This window comes from Vitis riparia, chromosome 2, assembly GCF_004353265.1.
Source record: "Vitis riparia cultivar Riparia Gloire de Montpellier isolate 1030 chromosome 2, EGFV_Vit.rip_1.0, whole genome shotgun sequence".
Taxonomy (NCBI): Eukaryota; Viridiplantae; Streptophyta; class Magnoliopsida; order Vitales; family Vitaceae; genus Vitis; species Vitis riparia.
This window is the reverse complement of record NC_048432.1, coordinates 1244459-1264188: the sequence shown is the minus strand read 5'-3', so window position 1 is coordinate 1264188 and position 19730 is coordinate 1244459. Positions and strand designations below refer to the sequence as shown.

The 19730-nt window shown below is 29.6% G+C and overlaps 4 protein-coding genes across 4 annotated transcripts; 1 reads left to right on the top strand and 3 right to left on the bottom strand.

Moving 5' to 3' along the window:
• Positions 1 to 261: 261 nt before the first annotated feature.
• LOC117906049 (aspartic proteinase CDR1-like) lies at positions 262 to 1596 on the bottom strand. Its single transcript, XM_034818994.1, has one exon. It carries the CDS (start codon positions 1594 to 1596, stop codon positions 262 to 264), a length of 1335 nt encoding a protein of 444 aa, XP_034674885.1.
• A 4738-nt stretch (positions 1597 to 6334) lies between these two features.
• On the top strand, positions 6335 to 7678 carry LOC117906041 (aspartic proteinase CDR1-like). The gene has a single exon (XM_034818982.1). The coding sequence runs from the start codon at positions 6335 to 6337 to the stop codon at positions 7676 to 7678; it is 1344 nt and encodes a 447-aa protein (XP_034674873.1).
• A 1506-nt stretch (positions 7679 to 9184) lies between these two features.
• Positions 9185 to 10510, bottom strand: LOC117906033 (aspartic proteinase CDR1-like). The gene has a single exon (XM_034818970.1). The coding sequence runs from the start codon at positions 10508 to 10510 to the stop codon at positions 9185 to 9187; it is 1326 nt and encodes a 441-aa protein (XP_034674861.1).
• A 5762-nt stretch (positions 10511 to 16272) lies between these two features.
• On the bottom strand, positions 16273 to 17592 carry LOC117906027 (aspartic proteinase CDR1-like). The gene has a single exon (XM_034818959.1). It carries the CDS (start codon positions 17590 to 17592, stop codon positions 16273 to 16275), a length of 1320 nt encoding a protein of 439 aa, XP_034674850.1.
• Between the last annotated feature and the right edge of the window lie 2138 nt (positions 17593 to 19730).

Genomic DNA, 19730 nt, shown 5'->3' with positions numbered 1-19730 from the left:
CAAGAGTTAATCCTTATTCTCTTGGTTACAGATTTGTACTTTTGAGCTATAATTTAGAGTGTGAGAGAGAGGATTAGCGTTTAAGTCATATACGCAGAACTATATATGGACACGAGAAAAGAAAGTAATGGGAAGAATAAATATGCATATAATAAAAACCATATAACACATGCACGTACATTATTTCATCGATCGCCATACAACTTCCTACTTGCAACAGAAATCCAAGCAATACGAGGAACTAGCTAGAGTCCAACTAAACTACTGCTTAGTGCAATCAGTAGGCTTGAAGGAAACCTTATTGTTCTTGAGATCATACCCTACCAAGAAGTTCATTTGAGACAGGTTGCCAAAGATGGCCATATCAGAAGATGGAATCATGGAGAAGCAAACCAAATCTTCCTGCGCTTGGACAAATGTGTTCAATGGAGGCAACTGCACGTCTGCCCCGGTGAAATGAGCAGTAATGGTGGGGATTTCTAAATTTTTTACGCCACTGTAACAAAGGCTGAAAGTCCCTCTCGGGTCAGTAGTAGTTTGGCCGCCGATGACCTTTGTTAGGGCTGATTCCACATCAGTGTAGAAGTCTCGGGGGAGAAGGGTTAGGGTCGTCCCTGAATCAATGATAATGTTGCCCTCCTCCGCAGCTGCAGGCGAAGACTTGTTCTTTGAAAAACCTTTGAATGCCACCTTTTCGCTTCCCACACTCATGCCTTCCAATGTAAGGTAGTAGAAGGTATCAGGGGTTCCTTTAATCAAAGGAGTCGAGACCGTCCCAGAACCCGAAACAACTGCGCTTTTACCGAAATTTATCTTGCTTGAAGCAGTTGAATCGCTTGATAGTGGCACCAGGCAGTAGAACTGTCCGCCCACTTTGGAACTCAATTGCATAACTAGTGAAAGAGGGCCACCCCCAAGGCCTATTAAGCCACTATCCTTTTCATTGAAGGTTCCTCCATTGCTGTGCCCGCACCCAAACGCAAGGCCTGGAAACGAAGCTGGATCACCTTCAGTAGACCCAATTGTGAAGGTTTCAGAGGAGAGACCTCTCCTGGTGTATGATCGATCTCCATAGGAGTAACTAGAGGTGCAGGTGTTGTCATCACCGCAAGAGCCTTGTTGTCCCAAATCTTGACAGAAGTCATTGTTACAGCCTAAAGTTTTGTAGGTTTTCGACTTTTTGGGATCGAAGAGAGGTTCTACTTGCTTGTAACAATCATCACAAGGCAGACACTGCCTCCATATGAGATCACTTCCAGTATCAGCAATGCCAAGCATTGAAACTGGTGGGGTTCCGAGTGATATATTCATGAGATAGGATCCACCCCCGGAGATTACATTGGATTGAATATCATTTGGAGACGCCCTCATAGCCTTAAAATGGTTGCCACGCAGAATGGAGCGGCGAAAGGCTTTCTGCAAGCGTTGGTACTTGGTTTCAGATGGATTATAAAAGGGGGAGCGAGGCGAATCACGGGAGATGAAATCAGTGGTGAAGCCATCTACTTTGGCTTCTGCATGAGAATGCTTAGCGAAATAAATGAGGAAGATGATTGCTGAGAGGCAGAAGACAAACTTGAGGTTGAAACCTTCCATTTCTCAGAGGGAAAGAAGATGTGATTCAAAAAGCTAGGAATTGGAGAATTTACATTGTGAGATAAATAGTGCAGCTTTTAGAAAATGTTTTTAGTTTTTTTAACATTGGAAAATTTTTATTTTTCACGTATTAAAAATATTATAAACACTTCTCAAAATCACTACCAAACGATCAAACATATTCAAAGAGACTTACGATAAAAATTCAGTTAAGGTACTCCTAAATTGTCCTAATTTGTTTCACTAGGTACAAATGATTCTCTTCTATAAGAAAGACAACCATGCAGGACATAAAATGGGAAAATTTCTCTACCAAATAAGAAATTCCGTTTCATATATTCATCTAAAATATGATGTGTCATGTCTATGCATGTTTTTTATTAAAAGAAAACATTTAAAAAAAATATTATTTCAATGATTTCAAAGTCTAATTTTTTTTTTTTAAAAAAACCTTTATAAGAAAATAAAAGCCATAAAATAAAATTCTTTAATCCATAAAAGCTAGCTCATTTGTCCCTTTATTTTTTTCTCTTTAAGTGTCTTCGGTTATATTTGATTATCCGAAAGTATTAAGGAAAGAAAAGTAATGTTAAAAAAAAAAAAAATCATATGTTGTTGTACTATGAAAAATATTAAAAAAAATCAAAATTAATTAGAATTTTATGTTTTTTCAAATTATTTAATCTTTATATATGAGAGAATTATAATAAATTAAATAAATTTGATGTAGCATATAGTATAAATTTAACTTGAAATATATGTTTTTTTCTTTTATTTATTCTTTACATTTAGTTTTTTCTTTGTATTCTCTCTCAATTTTTTTGGAACTAAACACCAGTGTTGTTAGTTTGAATTACCATATCCCTAAGTAATTAAACCAATGTCATATGTTGAGTGTACTTTCCTTTTATCTTTCCTACATTGGCTTTTGAAAGATGTGAGGGAAAGGGCAAAAAAAGGTAAAAAAGAAAAAACACTTCTTGTTTTGATTACAAGGAAAGGAAAGTGTTAAGAAAAATGTTGAAATAGTTTTCTCCACATTTTCCTGAAAATGACTTGAAGGGAGTTTGAAATAAGGTGTTGCTTTGTATTTTAATTTTGCTTTTGTAACTTTGACAGCCAAATTTCCCTCATATTTTCTTTTCTTTTCTTTTCTTTTCTTTTTATTTTTATTATTAAAGTACTTCCTTCAAAATTTTTGAATAAAATTTTGCTTTTATGTATTAAAAATGTCTTAGTCATTATTTGTCTTATTTTCTCCTACAATCTTTCTAAAATGCCCTAGGACAATTATCAAATGATGAGTTTAACATTGAGAATATATCATATTTCACTATTTTAAAATTAAAACACAATATATTTATAAATAAATTTAAATTTTAAAACTTTTTAAAATATTTATATAAGAAAATATCACTTCAAATTAAAACTATATATATATAAAATAACTTAAAAGTAAATAACTTTAAAATAATTAAAATTATTCAAAAATTTGTTATCAATCTATATTTATCTAATTTTCTACCAAAAGTATCTTAAAATATTTTAATGTGTGTACACTAATTTATTTAAAAAATTAATAATTATAACATTTTTCATTATATTTTGAATAAAAAATTAATGAAACATTTGTCATTGCATTTTGAATAAAAATTAAAATTTTCAAAATGTTTGAATTAATAAGATTTTGTATAAAATATTTATCTTATCAAAATATATTAATGTAAAATTTACATTTTATTTAATATTTTAAAATGTAAAAAATAAATGTAATTAAATGTATAAAATAAAAAGTGGAGGCTCACATTTTTTGCAATTTAACTTATGCAATTGTAATGGAAAAATTAATATGAGAAATATGCAATTTTTGTAAAATTTTAAAATAAGATTAATTAATAAATACAGAAAAATTAAATAATAGATAATTGATTTTTTTAGCAAAACATCCGATTAGAAAAATTATTATGATAAATATATTATCTTTTGTAATTTTATAAAATAAAATTAATGTGATAAATATGGAAAAAAAAACATTAAGTATAAAAAGGATAAATGACTGATTTTTTTTTTCAACTTAAAATGGCTCTTTATTTTATATTCACAATTTTTTGTTTTGTTTTTTTTATTTATTTAGAAAAGTTGGTTTTTACTCACTAATTTTAAAATATATATATATATATATATATATATATATATATATATATATATATATATATATATAATATATATATATATATATATATATATATATATATAAATGAACCTCAACTTTTATAAATTAGTTTTATCTTCATCTATTTTAAAATACATGCATTTTTTCATAAGTTAAATAATTACCCTTTTAAATGATAATATTAAATAAAATTATCAAAAAAATAATTTATCATTTTAATTTAATAAAATTGTTTTACAAATAAATATATTATAAATTCAATTTTATTAAAAAAGATGAGAAGATGAATGGATTTATATAATATAAGATATAAAATCATTATTATTAGAGAATTAGAGAGATTTTATTTATAAGATTGTGGATAATTTTTCCACAAAGATTTGTATATCATATTATATAATAAAAAAATTATAATATATTTATTTTCAAGATACTTTTATTAAATTAAAATAATAAATAAATTTTTGGTAATTTTATTTAATATTATCAAGTGAAAGGGTAATTATCTAACTTATGAAAAAATGCATTTATTTTAAAATATTTTTAAATAGATGTAGATAAAACTAATTTATAAAATTTGGGTTCATTTTTTATATTTTTTAAAATTAGTAAATAAAAACCAACTTTCCCTTCTTTTGTGAAGAATAAATCATTGAAAATTTAAATAATAAGAAATAAATAATTCTCTAATTATCTTTAACATAGCCATGGAAGGAGGGTTGAAACTTCATGATTAGTAAAAGATTGAAAGGAAAAACCATAAGCCTAAAAAATTATCATAGTAACCAAAGTGGATAAGTATTCATGGATAAAAGAAAGCCCCATTGGCTTCTCCTTCTAGCCTTTCAATTGCATGCATAAGCACTAATGAAGATCTGGGGTCCATTGAAATTTAGGAATTTTCTTTCAGACTAGACATAACATTTGTAATTTCAAGCTTGTCCTGACTTTTGTCAACTCATGACTTGTATTCTCATGTTAAAAAACTGTAAAGGTATGTTTGGTTTTTGGAAACTATTGAAAAAAGAAAAAAAATTTGTTAAGAAAAATAATTTTCTTCATATTTTCCTATAAAATAAAATTAAATATAATTAAAACTAATTAGAAACTTATATATTTTTAAATTATTTAATCTTTCTATGAATAAATCAAAATAAGTGAAAAAAATTTGAAGTAACAAATAAAAATAATTTATTAACTTAAATTTTTTTTTCCTTTGACTAAATTAGTTAAGGAAATAGATGCCAAATAAATTAACAATTGGTAAAATAAATAAAGATGGGATTAAACTCTGGAAGATGAATGTTGAAGAACCAAGATACTAAAAAAAAGATGAGGATAGAAAAGAAAACATAGCTACCATATATATATATATATATATATATATATATATATTCATTTACCTGTCAAGTAGCCTAGTTGATCAGAGTGAAGACTAGAAAGTGTGATCTCAATAAGTGGTGCATATATATATATATATATATACACGTTCACTTACTTATTAGGGTAGCTCAATTGATCAGAGTGAACATTAAGAAGTGTGATCCAAGTGAAACATATATACATGTTCACTTATTCACCAGGGTAGTTCAGTTGATCAAAACGAACACTAAGAAGTGTGGTCTTAATAAGTAGCATATGATTTTAAATTTGAATTTTGTCACTAATAATACCCTAAATTCATCCTGCATTGGTATATATATATATATATATATATATATATATATATATATATATATATATATATATATATATATATATATATATATATATATATATTCTTGATAGGAGTATCACTTTGGCATTTAAAAAAAGAAAAAATTGGTATTCATTCATTTATAATCTAAATAGTGAAGGTAATTAAAAAATATATATATTACAAAGGGGTAGCTCAATTGATCAAAGCGAACATTAGGAAGCGTGGTCCCAATAAGTGACACATATATGCACGTTCACTTATTCAATCAACAGGTAGCTTAGTTGATCGAAATGAACACTACGAAGTGTGGTCCCAATAAATAGCATAATCATAGGTTTGAATCTTGTCACTAATAATATTCTAAATTGATCGGGTGTTGACTATATAAATATAGTATTTAGAAAAAGCAAAAATGGGTATTCATTCATTTATGATCTAAATAGTAAAGATAATTAAAAAAAAAATATTCGAGAGGGGAATATGCCGTTGGAGATAAGAGTATCACCTAGGTAAATACCAAGAAAGATAGATCATACCAAAGAGAGAGGAATACAAAGAGATAATTGTGTAATGTGAATGGAAAGTGGTACTGTCACTGATATAATGCCATAAAGGCACTCGATTCTTTCTTTGTTTGTCAGAGGAACATTCCCATATTTCATCTTGTATGGTTGTCTTCCTTCCTTATTTGAGAGAGGAAGCGTTACCATATTCATGTGTATGCAGAACGAAATGAGAAAATTAATATTTATGATACTGTATCTAGAATAGAATCTTACCTTATATTTCTCCTTTCCTCACACCATAAATTCTGCAATTGCAAGGAGCTTGTTTCTCCAGGCTTCTTTCTTACCCTTCTTTGAGAAATGGAGGGTTTCAGCCTGAAGTTTCTCTTCTACACCTTAGCAGTCATCTTCTTCATTCATTTCTCTGGACTTTCTCATACAGAAGCCAGCAATAAGGGCGGTTTCAGTGCTGATCTCATCTCCCGTGATTCGCCTCTCTCCCCCTTCTACAATCCATCCGAAACCCAGTTTGATCGCCTGCAGAAAGCCTTCCATAGGTCCATTTCGCGTGCCGACCATTTTAGGGCTAATGGAGTGTCTACAAACAGCATCCAATCTCCTGTAATATCCAATAATGGAGAGTATCTCATGAACATATCACTTGGAACCCCACCAGTTTCAATGCATGGCATTGCTGACACAGGAAGTGATCTCTTATGGAGGCAGTGCAAGCCTTGTGATAGTTGTTACGAGCAAATTGAACCTATTTTCGATCCCGCAAAGTCCAAAACTTACCAAATTTTATCGTGTGAGGGCAAATCCTGCAGCAACCTGGGAGGTCAAGGTGGTTGCAGTGACGACAACACCTGCATTTACAGTTACTCTTATGGAGATGGTTCACACACCTCTGGAGATCTCGCTGTTGACACCCTCACAATTGGATCCACTACAGGTAGACCGGTTTCGGTTCCAAAGGTTGTTTTTGGGTGTGGGCATAACAATGGTGGAACCTTTGAACTTCATGGTTCTGGCCTTGTAGGCCTTGGAGGTGGCCCTCTGTCAATGATTTCCCAATTGCGTCCGCTGATCGGCGGACGATTCTCCTACTGCTTGGTTCCGTTAGGAAATGATCCAAGTGTGTCAAGCAAAATGCATTTTGGTAGTCGGGGAATTGTCTCCGGTCCCGGAGCAGTTTCAACTCCTTTGGCTAGCAGACAACCTGATACATTCTACTATCTTACATTAGAAAGCATGAGTGTTGGAAGCAAGAAGCTGGCATACAAGGGTTTTTCCAAGGTGGGATCTCCTCTTGCAGATGCAGATGAGGGCAACATTATCATTGATTCTGGGACAACATTAACCCTTCTCCCCCAAGATTTCTATGGTACCTTGGAATCAAATGTAGCCAGCGCCATTGGCGGTAAGCCTGTTAGGGATCCGAATAATGTTTTTAGTCTTTGTTACAGTAATCTATCAGGCTCACGCATCCCTACTATCACTGCTCATTTCGTGGGAGCAGACGTTGAGTTGAAGCCATTGAACACATTTGTCCAAGTCCAGGAAGGTTTGTTTTGCTTCGCCATGATACCGGTATCTGACTTGGCCATCTTTGGGAACTTGGCACAGATGAACTTCTTGGTAGGGTATGATCTCAAGAGCAGGACGGTCTCCTTCAAGCCTACTGATTGCACCAAGATTGATTGAATTTAGGTATTATTTGAATTTCTGATGCAACTATGAAGCCGAATGGTAAAATAATGTATTTCCATGGTTTAGTATTACATATGGTATTGCAAGGTTTTTATTGTATGTATTTAGTGATTTTCCCAACTTTTATTAATATTGGTTTCAAGTATATATCTCTGCTAAAGGCTGAACCCTAAACCCTAAATCCCTAAATCCTAACCCACCCCGTATTATTACACTTGAAAGATAATCTATAAGGGAATGGTTGTTTCTTTAACGGTTAAACTTATCATGACTTATAGTATGATATTTGCATAATTTCTTCACATTCATAAATTATTAGAAAAAGGAAATTATGTGATCTTCCCAATATTCAGCTACTTGAGCATTGAAGTAAAAATGGAAAAAGAAAAAACTTTACAAATAAAGTGATCTTACCGGTTGTCAAAGATCAAAGGGAATTTTCTATATGTCAAGGGATACATACAAAAGGGAGAAGAATATTAATGAGGTAGAGTGGGAAAATGGAACTGTTTTTAAAAACAATTTTATGTAGGAAAACACATTTGAAAAACTAGAGTTGGTTTAGTAGTGATTTTAGGAAGACAAACTAAAAACTCTTTTATGATTAATATTCTTAAGAAAAAAAAAAAAGGTTGTTTTCAAATAACATCTTTTAATTGTTTTCAATTGTTTTTATTTGTTTTGACTTGTACAAACATGTAAAACAATTAAAAATAAATAATTTTAAAACATATTTAAAAATATTAAAAACCAATTAAAAACATTTTAAGTTTCCAAATCAACTTTTGTTCTAGAATAACAGTTTCCAAAAAACCAAAATTAAAAACTATTTTCTAAAACTCTGTTCAAAAACATTACCAAATAGACCCTAATTTAATTAATAAGATAGATCAAGATATGATCTTAACAGAGTTTACAAAATAAGAGGAGAACAAAAATGTTTTTATTAAATATATTTTTAGTGAAAATAGTTTTTCAAGAAGTGTATTTAAGAAAATCACTTATGAAATATTTATTAAAAAAAACACTATAAGTGATTTTTAAATATAGGTTGATTTTTATAATAAATATGATATGTTTTAGGAAAAATTTTGTTAAATATTTTGAGAAACAATTAAAAATATGAAAAATAATTTTTTCATTATACTAGTTTCATCACGAATAAGTTGAAAAAACATATTTTTTATATTTAAATTCCCAAATAAAAAATTTTCAAAACATAAATAAGAATATTGTGAAATAGTCCCTAATTTCTATTTTAACCAACAATAAATAGGAAAAATAAATAAATTTTTAATTCTCATTAATTTTCTCTTTAAACAAACACATCATTATAGAATGGTGATAGATATGAAGAATACATGTATAGGATGATGGAGAGATTGACCAACCCCATTAAATTAAGAAAGTAATTAAAACCCATGACTCAAATTATTAGAAAATAAAATTAAATCAAATGTGATTATCTTCCAAACAACCCGTCCAATACTTTACACAGTTCTAATGCAGGGTGCAATCAGCGGCCTTGAAAGAGACCCTCTTCTTCCTGAGATCAAACCCTACCAAGAAATTCACCTGAGCCAAGTTCCCCAAGATCCCAATATCAGAAGTGGGCAACACTGTAAAGCAAACCAGATCTTCCTGCATTCTCAGGAATGTGTTCCATGGCTGCAACTCCACATTTGCATCCTTGAAATGAGCTGTAATAATGGGAGCATCTATCTGATCAACTGTAGTGTTATAGCACAGACTGGAAATCCCATTCGGGTCTCTGACTCGTTTCCCTTTAATGGAGTGTGCTACAGATTCCTCCAATTTGATGTAAAACTCCAGGGGGAGATAGGTATATGTTGTCCCCGAATCAACGATAATGTTTCCCTCTTCAACTTCAGCCTTCTTCGAAAAACCCTTGTATGACAGCCTCTTCTTCCCCACACTGAAGCCTTCTAACGTGATCAGGTAGTAGTAGGTATCTGGGCCTTTCGTGACAAGCGGAGTGGAGACGGTGCCGGAGCCGGAGACGATGCCTGATCTGCCAAAATTTATCCGGCTGGACATGCTGGAATCGGTGAAAACAGGCAGCAAACAGTATGAAAAACGGCCGTTTATGGTGGATTTCAACTGAGAAATCATGGACAACTCCGCGACTCCAAGGCCTACTATCCCAGAGCTGTGCTCATCGAATATGCCACCACTTCTGTGCCCACAGCCGAACGCGAACCCCGGAAAGCTTACTGGTTTTCCGGCGGTGGACGCGAAAGTGAGCGTTTCGACTGCTAGGTTTCCGCCAGTAAAGGATCCATCGGCGTAGCTGTACATGAATGTGCATTTTTTTCCATTGCGACATGAGCGGTCATTCCCCAAAGCCAGACAAAAGCTTGTTCCACAGGAAGAATCTCTGTAAGTTGATGAATTTTTGGGGTCAAAGAATGGGACAACCTGCTTGTAACAGTGGGTACAGGGCCGGCACTGCGTCCAGGTGAGATCACTGCCGGTATCAACAATGGCGATGACCGGAACTGGTGGAGTTCCGATAGACAAATTCATGATATATTCCCCGGCCGACGGGACTAACCTAGATTGAATTCCATTTGAGGTCATGGCACTTTGTCTGAAGCGACCGACACGAGAAGCAGACCGGTGGAAAGCGTCCGTCAGCCGCTCAGTCCGAGTCTTTGAAGGATCAAAGAACGGAGAATGAGGGGAATCGCGGTGGATGAGGTCGACACTGAACCCTCCGCCGCTAGCCAGACCCACCTCCAAGAGGTGGAACAAGAACCCTACTACTACAACATTGAAGAAAATCTTCACCCCGAAGACTTCCATGGATGAAATCTAGAGAAAACCAGAGAGTTTTGATTTGGAGAATAGGCCTGAATCATCAGATTATATAGAGGGTGAGGAATGGAGGAGGGAAAGATTGATTCACTTTTCCGAAATAGGAAAGTCCATGAATTACGGAACATAAATTAATTAATTTGATTTTTTTTTTCTTTTTGGTAATTGGAAAGTGGAAACTAAATTTTCTATTTTCCAGTACTTGTTATTATTATTATTATTATTATTATTAGTATTAGGTTTGAATCATAATTAAAAATAGATATAAAAATCCAGTACTTGAAACTAAAATCTAACTAAATATAAAACCGAATTAGCTAATTAGATCATTTGGGTGTATTATTTCTCATTTTAAACATCAATAATAAATTGAATCCAATTCCGAGACATTTATGCTTTAGGGCATTGATCAAACTAATAAGGGGGCCTGAGGTCATCAAAAGGTATAAAATTCAATTCAAAGGTTGAGAACCACTTATAATTATTTTTTAAATGATTTCAAGATGATTTTTTTTATTTCGTATAGTAACAATATATATCGAATGAAAATTCTAAAATATATGCAGAAAAAATATATAAAATAAAAGCATTGTTGTCTTTCAAATATATAAAATTTACATTTTAAAAATGTTATTATTTTAATTTAATTTTTATTAATTATTCTAAAATGTTGTATTATTAATAATAAAATAAAATAGGAAAATAAAAATAAATTTAAATTATAGAAAATATTTGTATTTACTTCAAATTTAACTTGTTCAATTATAAAATATAAAGTTTAAATTAAATTATAAAAATAAAAAATAAAAAAACTAAAACTAAAAAGTCTATTGTAATGGAGAAAATAAATAATTTAGGTGTTTATTCTTAATTTAACTATTAGCATTTATCTATTTATTATTAATTTGATTTAGAGTAAAATATAGAGTTGAATAAAAGTTTACTATTAGTTTGAATTAGTGTAGAATATAAAATTTGAATTAAAGTAGAAATTTACCATTGGTTTGAATTAAAGAGATAAAGTTTAAATTATAATATAACTCAATTATACGTATTTGTATATAAATATTCATCATTTTTTATAGAAATAATATGTCATATTTTCTCATCTGTTTTCTTTTTTTAATAAAAAAGAAATAGAAAAATATTGAAATATTTTTGGAAAAGAAATTAAAAAGGTCAAATACACGTGACACTTAGTGATCGAAAGGGGAGAATAAAATAGTAAAAGTAAAGAAAAGGGTAATGAATGTATAAAACTCAAATAATCATGTGAATAAAACCCACAAACACATTTATTTTTTCTAATTTTCTTTAAGGGTATTTTTGTCTTTCAAATTTCATATCCTTAACATCAGTTATACTAAATATGTGAACGTTAAATCAATTACCTACTTTAACAAGCCTAAACCATAATTATCTCAATTTCTTAATTCCCTAAAGTCAATTTTATGATCGTAAAAATCATTACCTTTTTTGTAACTCTATATACTTACATGTGCTATTATGGGTTGAATCTATAATAATCTTGAATTCAATGCAGTATAGACTATAAGATTAATGAACTAATATAGCCTATAATTATATGATATATGTTTATTATTATTATTATTATTATTATTATTATAAACATATCTAAAAGGAAGGGAAATATCAACGGTTATTGATGACACGGTAAGTAAAATTAGCATAATAATATGATTCATTAAAAAGTATATATATTTCAAATTATTTTTAAATAGATAATGATTTTTAAAATTTGGGGAGGCAAAACCCACTTTTCCTTCTAAAATAAGTTGTAAAGTTGTTATTTGCTATAATATTATTATTTAAGCTTTTTAACACAATGTCTAATTATGAGATTTTTGTTTTTGTAAACCTTATTAAAACAAATTAGTTTGATTAAAACAAATTAAACCAATTTAGATTAATTAGATTAAATTAAGTTTATCATTAGATTAAAACAAATTAAACCAATTTAGATTAATTATTATGATTAAACTTAAATGGACCAAACCAATCGGTTACTCTTTAAATCCAATTAGTTTGATTCTTAATCGTGAAAACTAAATAGATCAATTCTTTTTCTTCTAATACTTAAAACAAAATTAACTAAATCACACACATCCCTCTTGAAAACAATTTTTTTGTTATTTTATTCTAAAAATAGAATGAATTTTTATAATAAATTTCAAATATTTTCAATTGTTTCTTATAGGGGTGTAAATAAAGTCCATTCGATTCATTTTTTATCAGTCAATTTAATTTATTTTTTATCCAAAAACTAATCGAATCGTATAATCGATTTTTTATATGAAAAAACCAAACCAAACCAAATCTTTTAATAATTATTATTATTATTAAACCTAATCAGTGTTTGAAACTTGCAAAAGCGATTTTTCGCTTATTAGCACTCTCCACCAAAACATTCATGACCGATGGTCAACGGATATATAGAACCGTATTTTACAATGCTCGAGGGATTCAAACCCAAGCCCAGACCCAAAAAGATTAGATTGATTCCTTGGTACCAAAAGGTTACCATGTCATTTGTAACCATATACTCAATTTAAATATGTCAAGGCTAATTTATAAAATAATAAAAATAAAAATAAATTCTAATTATTTTATTTTAAATTATTTAATTGATTAATAAAAATATAAAAACCAATGTTAGAATTTTTTAACAAGTCTTTTTTATATCATTTATATGATAATTAAATATAAATATATAAATATTAAAAAAATCATATATGCATCATCATTTATTTTACATTATTGAATGTATTTAAATTAAATAAATTATACTTTTAATATTAAATGTATCATCATTTATCTTATTAATCATATTTTGAAAAATAACTATCATTTTAAATTTTTTATATTTATCCTTTTAATTTTGAATGTCTTTATTTTAAAATATTAAAAATAAAAATTTATTTAAAAAGACTAAAATATAAAAAAATTAATAATAAATTTCTAATATTTATAAATTAAAATTAATTTAATAAGATAAATAATAAATTATATATTTACTTACTGATATTTTTCTCTTTAATCATACTTATATCAATTACACTTACAAAATAATTTTAACATGTGTATTTTTACTTGTTTTATTATTATTTGGAGTTTTTTTTTAAATATTTTCATAAATTTTGAATAATTTTCACCTCATCAAAATTTTTGTTACAATATCCATCGATATTTATTTGATATATCTGTAAAATTCAAGTACCAATATATCCGTATTTACTAATATTTCAAACCTTGAACCTAATGGACTCGACCAATCAAATTTCTCTTTAAGTTCATTTAATTGATAATTCTTAATGCATGAAAACTAATTATAACGGTTTATTTTAATTCCTAATACTACAAAAACCATAATACTATAAAAACCATATAGGTGAATAAATTTTTAGAACAAATTCTAAATCTTTTCTAAAGAGAATGGCAAGTGTATTGACTTGTAGAACTTGAATCACAATGAGGAGTTACTACGGAAGAAATTGAAACAAAAACTCATTGATATTCCTTATCATATTTATCACTAAAATCTTTATTAGTTCAAACTATTAAATCCTTATCAATTCAAACCGATAATTTTTATCACTTGAATCCTTATCACCAGAAGGAGAAAGTTAGAAAACAACAATGAAAAACAAGAGAATGGAAGGTGTATATTGTTAGCCACATGTGATAACGGTAATATTTTGATTATTTTCATAAAAAAATTAAAAGAACAATATTATTTAAGAAAAATAATAATTTTTATCAAAAAAATGGTCATTTTTTAGATTGAAAACTTTGGAGGATTAGATTTACAAATTTGAAATTATTTAATCTCTTTTAATCAAATAACCCATAAATTAATTCCCTTGAAAAGAAAACCTTTGTGATTTAGGTAGTGTTTGTTTTTTTGTTAAATAGAAAAAGTTAATTTAAGTCAAAAACTTAAAATATTTGACTTTTTCTATTAAGCGAAAAGTAACATGTCGACATTGTTCAATATAACTAAACTGAACATATTGATAATAAGTTTACTTTAATTATATTGAACGATATCAACAGATTACTTTTAACTGAATAGAAAAAAATCAAATATTTTAATTTTTTCTATTCAGCAAAAAAAAAACAAACATCACCTTAGTTATGAGAAAAAAGGGAGGAAAGCCGGCATTTACTCAGAGCCCCGAAAAGCCAAATTTCCAAGAAAAAAACTTAACATGAGCCAGCATGAACTTCGAGGGGATCAGATGCCTTCCTACCCAAGAAAAACCAAATTTTCAAGGAAAAAAAAAACTTAATATTAAATCAAAATTATGTTTTGATACCCGTCCTATATTTTTAGTGCCGCGAGTGGAAATAGTATCCTTGGTAGACCGTTTGGAGTAGGAATGGCAACGGGGCGGGTTCCGGACGGGTCGCCCCCATCCCAACCTTACCCCATTTATTAAAAACAATTCCCACTTTTAATTTTTTAATTATATTAAAATAAATATATTTTATAAATAATAAAATTATTATATTTTTTATAACTTATTTTATTAAAATTTTTATTATTGTCTATATATTAAAAATAGTAAAATAAAATTTTAAATTAAATTAATTTTAAAATTTAAATTAAATTTAATTTTAAAATTAATTTTATATGTAAACGGGATGGGAAGGGATGGGGCAATACCTGAACCCGCCCCGGGTTTAAAAAAAAATTCAATACCCATCTCAAATCCGTTTATTAAATTTAAATTCTGTCCCATTAGGGACGGGTACCGAAAAAACCCACCACGTTGTCATCCCTAATTTGGAGCCATTGTTTGTAAATAGGTCGATTTAGTTATGCAGTTTTTCACCTAAACCTGCTAGCTAGCATTTGTCATAACTCAGAAGAATAGCCTCCAACCAACTTCCAACAGTTGGTGTTGTCTGTATGGGAATTCATTCTCAGTTGAAAATGGTGCCGGACTCAAAATCTTGGCCAAATTTAGTAGGTTGGTTTCAACTTACGAGGTTAATGAAATTGAATAATGAATTTTTAGGATTTGATTAATAATTATTTTAAAAAGCATATTTCTACTTTTTACAAAGCATAGTATTTTAGCTTAAAAAAACATTTTTGACATATTTGGTTTTATCATGTCATTGATTCCTTATAGGTTTAAAAGGAAAAACTAAAATATTCAACTTTTTCTATTTATTTAAAAGTAAATTGATCATATCAATCAATATAATCAAAGTAAGTGAACTTGTCTGTATTAAGTTCAGTGTAATTATGGTTGATATTTGAAAAAAATTAAATATTTTGATATTTAAAATAAATCCAACATATTTTAGGAAAAAATATTTTGGAAAAAAGATTAATACTATGAAAAATAATTTTCCCATTATACATAAAAGTAGTTTCATCAGGGATAAATTAAATTTTTTATATTTAAATTCTGAAATAAAACTTTATTTCTAAAAATAAGTAAGAACATTGTGAAATAGCCCCTAATTTCTATTTTAACCAACAATGAATAGGAAAAAAAAAAAATTTGTAATTCTCATTCATTTTCTCTTTAAACAAACACGTCATAATAGAATGGTAATAGATATGAAGAATACATGCATAGAATGATGGAGAGATTGACCAACCCCATTAAATTAAGAAAGTAATTAAAACCCATGACTCAAATTATTAGAAAATCAATCAAATCAAATCAAATGTGATGATCTTCCAAACAACCCGTCCCATACTTTACACAGTTCTAATGCTGGGTGCAATCAGCAGCCTTGAAAGAGACCCTCTTCTTCCTGAGATCAAACCCTACCAAGAAATTCACCTGAGCCAAGTTCCCCAAGACCCCAATATCAGAAGTAGGCGCCACTGTAAAGCAAACCAGATCCTCCTGCATTCTCATGAATGTGTTCAATGGCTGCAACTTCACATTTGCATCCTTGAAATGAGCTGTAATAATAGGAGCATTTATCTCGGCTGTAGTGTTATAGCACAGACTGAAAATCCCATTTGGGTCTCTGACTCGTTTCCCTTTAATGGAATTTGCTACAGATTTCTCCAACTTGCTGTAAAACTCCTGGGGGAGAAAGGTATAGGTTGTCCCGGAATCAACGATGATGTTTCCCTCTTCAACTTCAGCCTTCTTCGAAAAGCCCTTGTATGGCAACCTCTTCTTCCCCACACTGATGCCTTCTAACGTGAGGTAGTAGAAGGTATCTGGGCTTTTCTGAACTAGCGGAGTGGAGACGGTGCCGTAACCGGAGACTCTGCCGGATGCGCCAAAATTTATCCTGCTGGAGATGCTGGAATCGGTGGAAACAGGCAGCAAACAGTATGAAAAAAGTCCGTTTATGGTGGATTTCAACTGGGAAATCAGGGACAACTCCCCACCTCCAAGGCCTACTATCCCAGAGCTGCTTTTATCGAATATGCCACCACTTTTGTGCCCACAACCGAACGCGAACCCCGGAAAGCTTACTGGTTTTCCGGCGGTGGACGCGACAGTGAGCGTTTCGACTGCTAGGTTTCCGCCAGTAAAGGATCCATCGGCGTAGCTGTACATGAATGTGCATTTTTTTCCTTTGCGACATGAGCGGTCCTTCCCCAGAGCCAGACAAAAGCTTGTTCCACAGGAAGAATCTCTGTAAGTTGATGAATTTTTGGGGTCAAAGAATGGGACAACCTGCTTGTAACAGTGGGTACAGGGCCGGCACTGCGTCCAGGTGAGATCACTGCCGGTATCAACAATGGCGATGACCGGAACTGGTGGAGTTCCGATAGACAAATTCATGATATATTCCCCGGCCGACGGGACTAACCTAGATTGAATTCCATTTGAGGTCATGGCACTTTGTCTGAAGCGACCGACACGAGAAGCAGACCGGTGGAAAGCGTCCGTCAGCCGCTCAGTCCGAGTCTTTGAAGGATCAAAGAACGGAGAATGAGGGGAATCGCGGTGGATGAGGTCGACACTGAACCCTCCGCCGCTAGCCAGACCCACCTCCAAGAGGTGGAACAAGAACCCTACTACTACAACATTGAAGAAAATCTTCACCCCGAAGACTTCCATGGATGAAATCTAGAGAAAACCAGAGAGTTTTGATTTGGAGAATAGGCCTGAATCATCAGATTATATAGAGGGTGAGGAATGGAGGAGGGAAAGTTTGATTCACTTTTCGGAAATAGGAAAGTCCATGAATTACGGAACATAAATTAATTAATTTGATTTTTTTTTTCTTTTTGGTAATTGGAAAGTGGAAACTAAATTTTCTATTTTCCTTTCTTTCAATTCTTGTTATTATTATTATTATTAGTATTAGGTTTGAATCATAATTAAAAATAGATATAAAAATCCAGTACTTGAAACTAAAGTCTAACTAAATATAAAACCGAATTAGCTAATTAGATCATTTGGGTTTATTTTTTCTCATTTTAAATATCAATAATAAATTGAATCCAATTCCGAGACATTTATGCTTTAGGGCATTGATCAAACTAATAAGGGGGCCTGAGGTCATCAAAAGGTATAAAATTCAATTCAAAGGTTGAGAACCATTATTTTTTAAATGATTTCAAGATGATTTTTTATTTCGTATAGTAACAATATATATCGAATGAAAATTCTAAAATATATGCAGAAAAAATATATAAAATAAAAGCATTGTTGTCTTTCAAATATATAAAATTTACATTTTAAAAATGTTATTATTTTAATTTAATTTTTATTAATTATTCTAAAATGTTGTATTATTAATAATAAAATAAAATAGGAAAATAAAAATAAATTTAAATTATAGAAAATATTTGTTTTTACTTCAAATTTAACTTGTTCAATTATAAAATATAAAGTTTAAATTAAATTATAAAAATAAAAAATAAAAAAACTAAAACTAAAAGTCTATTGTAATGGAGAAAATAAATAATTTAGGTGTTTATTCTTAATTTAACTATTAGCATTTATCTATTTATTATTGATTTAGAGTAAAATATGGAGTTGAATAAAAGTTTACTATTAGTTTGAATTAGTGTAGAATATAAAATTTGAATTAAAGTAGAAATTTACCATTGGTTTGAATTAAAGTAGGAGATAGAGTTTGAATTATAATATAACTCAATTATACGTATTTGTATATAAATATTCATCATTTTTTATAAAAATAATATGTCATATTTTCTCATCTATTTTCTTTTTTTAATAAAAAAGAAATAGAAAAATATTGAAATATTTTTGGAAAAGAAATTAAAAAGGTCAAATACACGTGACACTTAGTGATCGAAAGGCGAGAATAAAATAGTAAAAGTAAAGAAAAGGGTAATGAATGTATAAAACTCAAATAATCATGTGAATAAAACCCACAAACACATTTATTTTTTCTAATTTTCTTTAAGGGTATTTTTGTCTTTCAAATTTCATATCCTTAACATCAGTTATACTAAATATGTGAACGTTAAATCAATTACCTACTTTAACAAGCCTAAATCATAATTATCTCAATTTCTTAATTCCCTAAAGTCAACTTTATGATCGTAAAAATCATTACCTTTTTTGTAACTCTATATACTTACATGTGCTATTATGGGTTGAATCTATAATAATCTTGAATTCAATGCAGTATAGACTATAAGATTAATGAACTAATATAGCCTATAATTATATGATATATGTTTATTATTATTATTATTATTATTATTATTATAAACATATCTAAAAGGAAGGGAAATATCATTTGTTATTGATGACATGGTAAGTAAAATTAGCATAATTATATGATTCATTAAAAAATATATATATTTCAAATTATTTTTAAATAGACAATGATTTTTAAATTTTGGGGAGTCAAAACCCACTTTTCCTTCTAAAATAAGTTGTAAAGTTGTTATTTGCTATAATATTATTATTTAAGCTTTTTAACACAATGTCTAATTATGAGATTTTTGTTTTCGTAAACCTTATTAAAACAAATTAGTTTGATTAAAACAAATTAAACCAATTTAGATTAATTAGATTAAAGTTTATCATTAGATTAAAACAAATTAAACCAATTTAGATTAAACCAAAAAAGTTTATCATTAGATTAAAACAAATTAAACTAATTATTATGATGAAACTTAAATGGACCAAACCAATCGGTTACTCTTTAAGTCCAATTAGTTTGATTCTGTGGACCCCGCATTTCGGCTCATGCGTTTCCCACTCGATGGCGAGCT

What these genes read in the sequence shown, in the direction of transcription:
- LOC117906041 (XM_034818982.1), top strand. Translation starts at nt 6,335, where the DNA reads ATGGAGGGTTTCAGCCTGAAGTTTCTCTTCTACACCTTAGCAGTCATC.
- LOC117906033 (XM_034818970.1), bottom strand. Translation starts at nt 10,510, where the DNA reads ATGGAAGTCTTCGGGGTGAAGATTTTCTTCAATGTTGTAGTAGTAGGG.
- LOC117906027 (XM_034818959.1), bottom strand. Translation starts at nt 17,592, where the DNA reads ATGGAAGTCTTCGGGGTGAAGATTTTCTTCAATGTTGTAGTAGTAGGG.
- LOC117906049 (XM_034818994.1), bottom strand. Translation starts at nt 1,596, where the DNA reads ATGGAAGGTTTCAACCTCAAGTTTGTCTTCTGCCTCTCAGCAATCATC.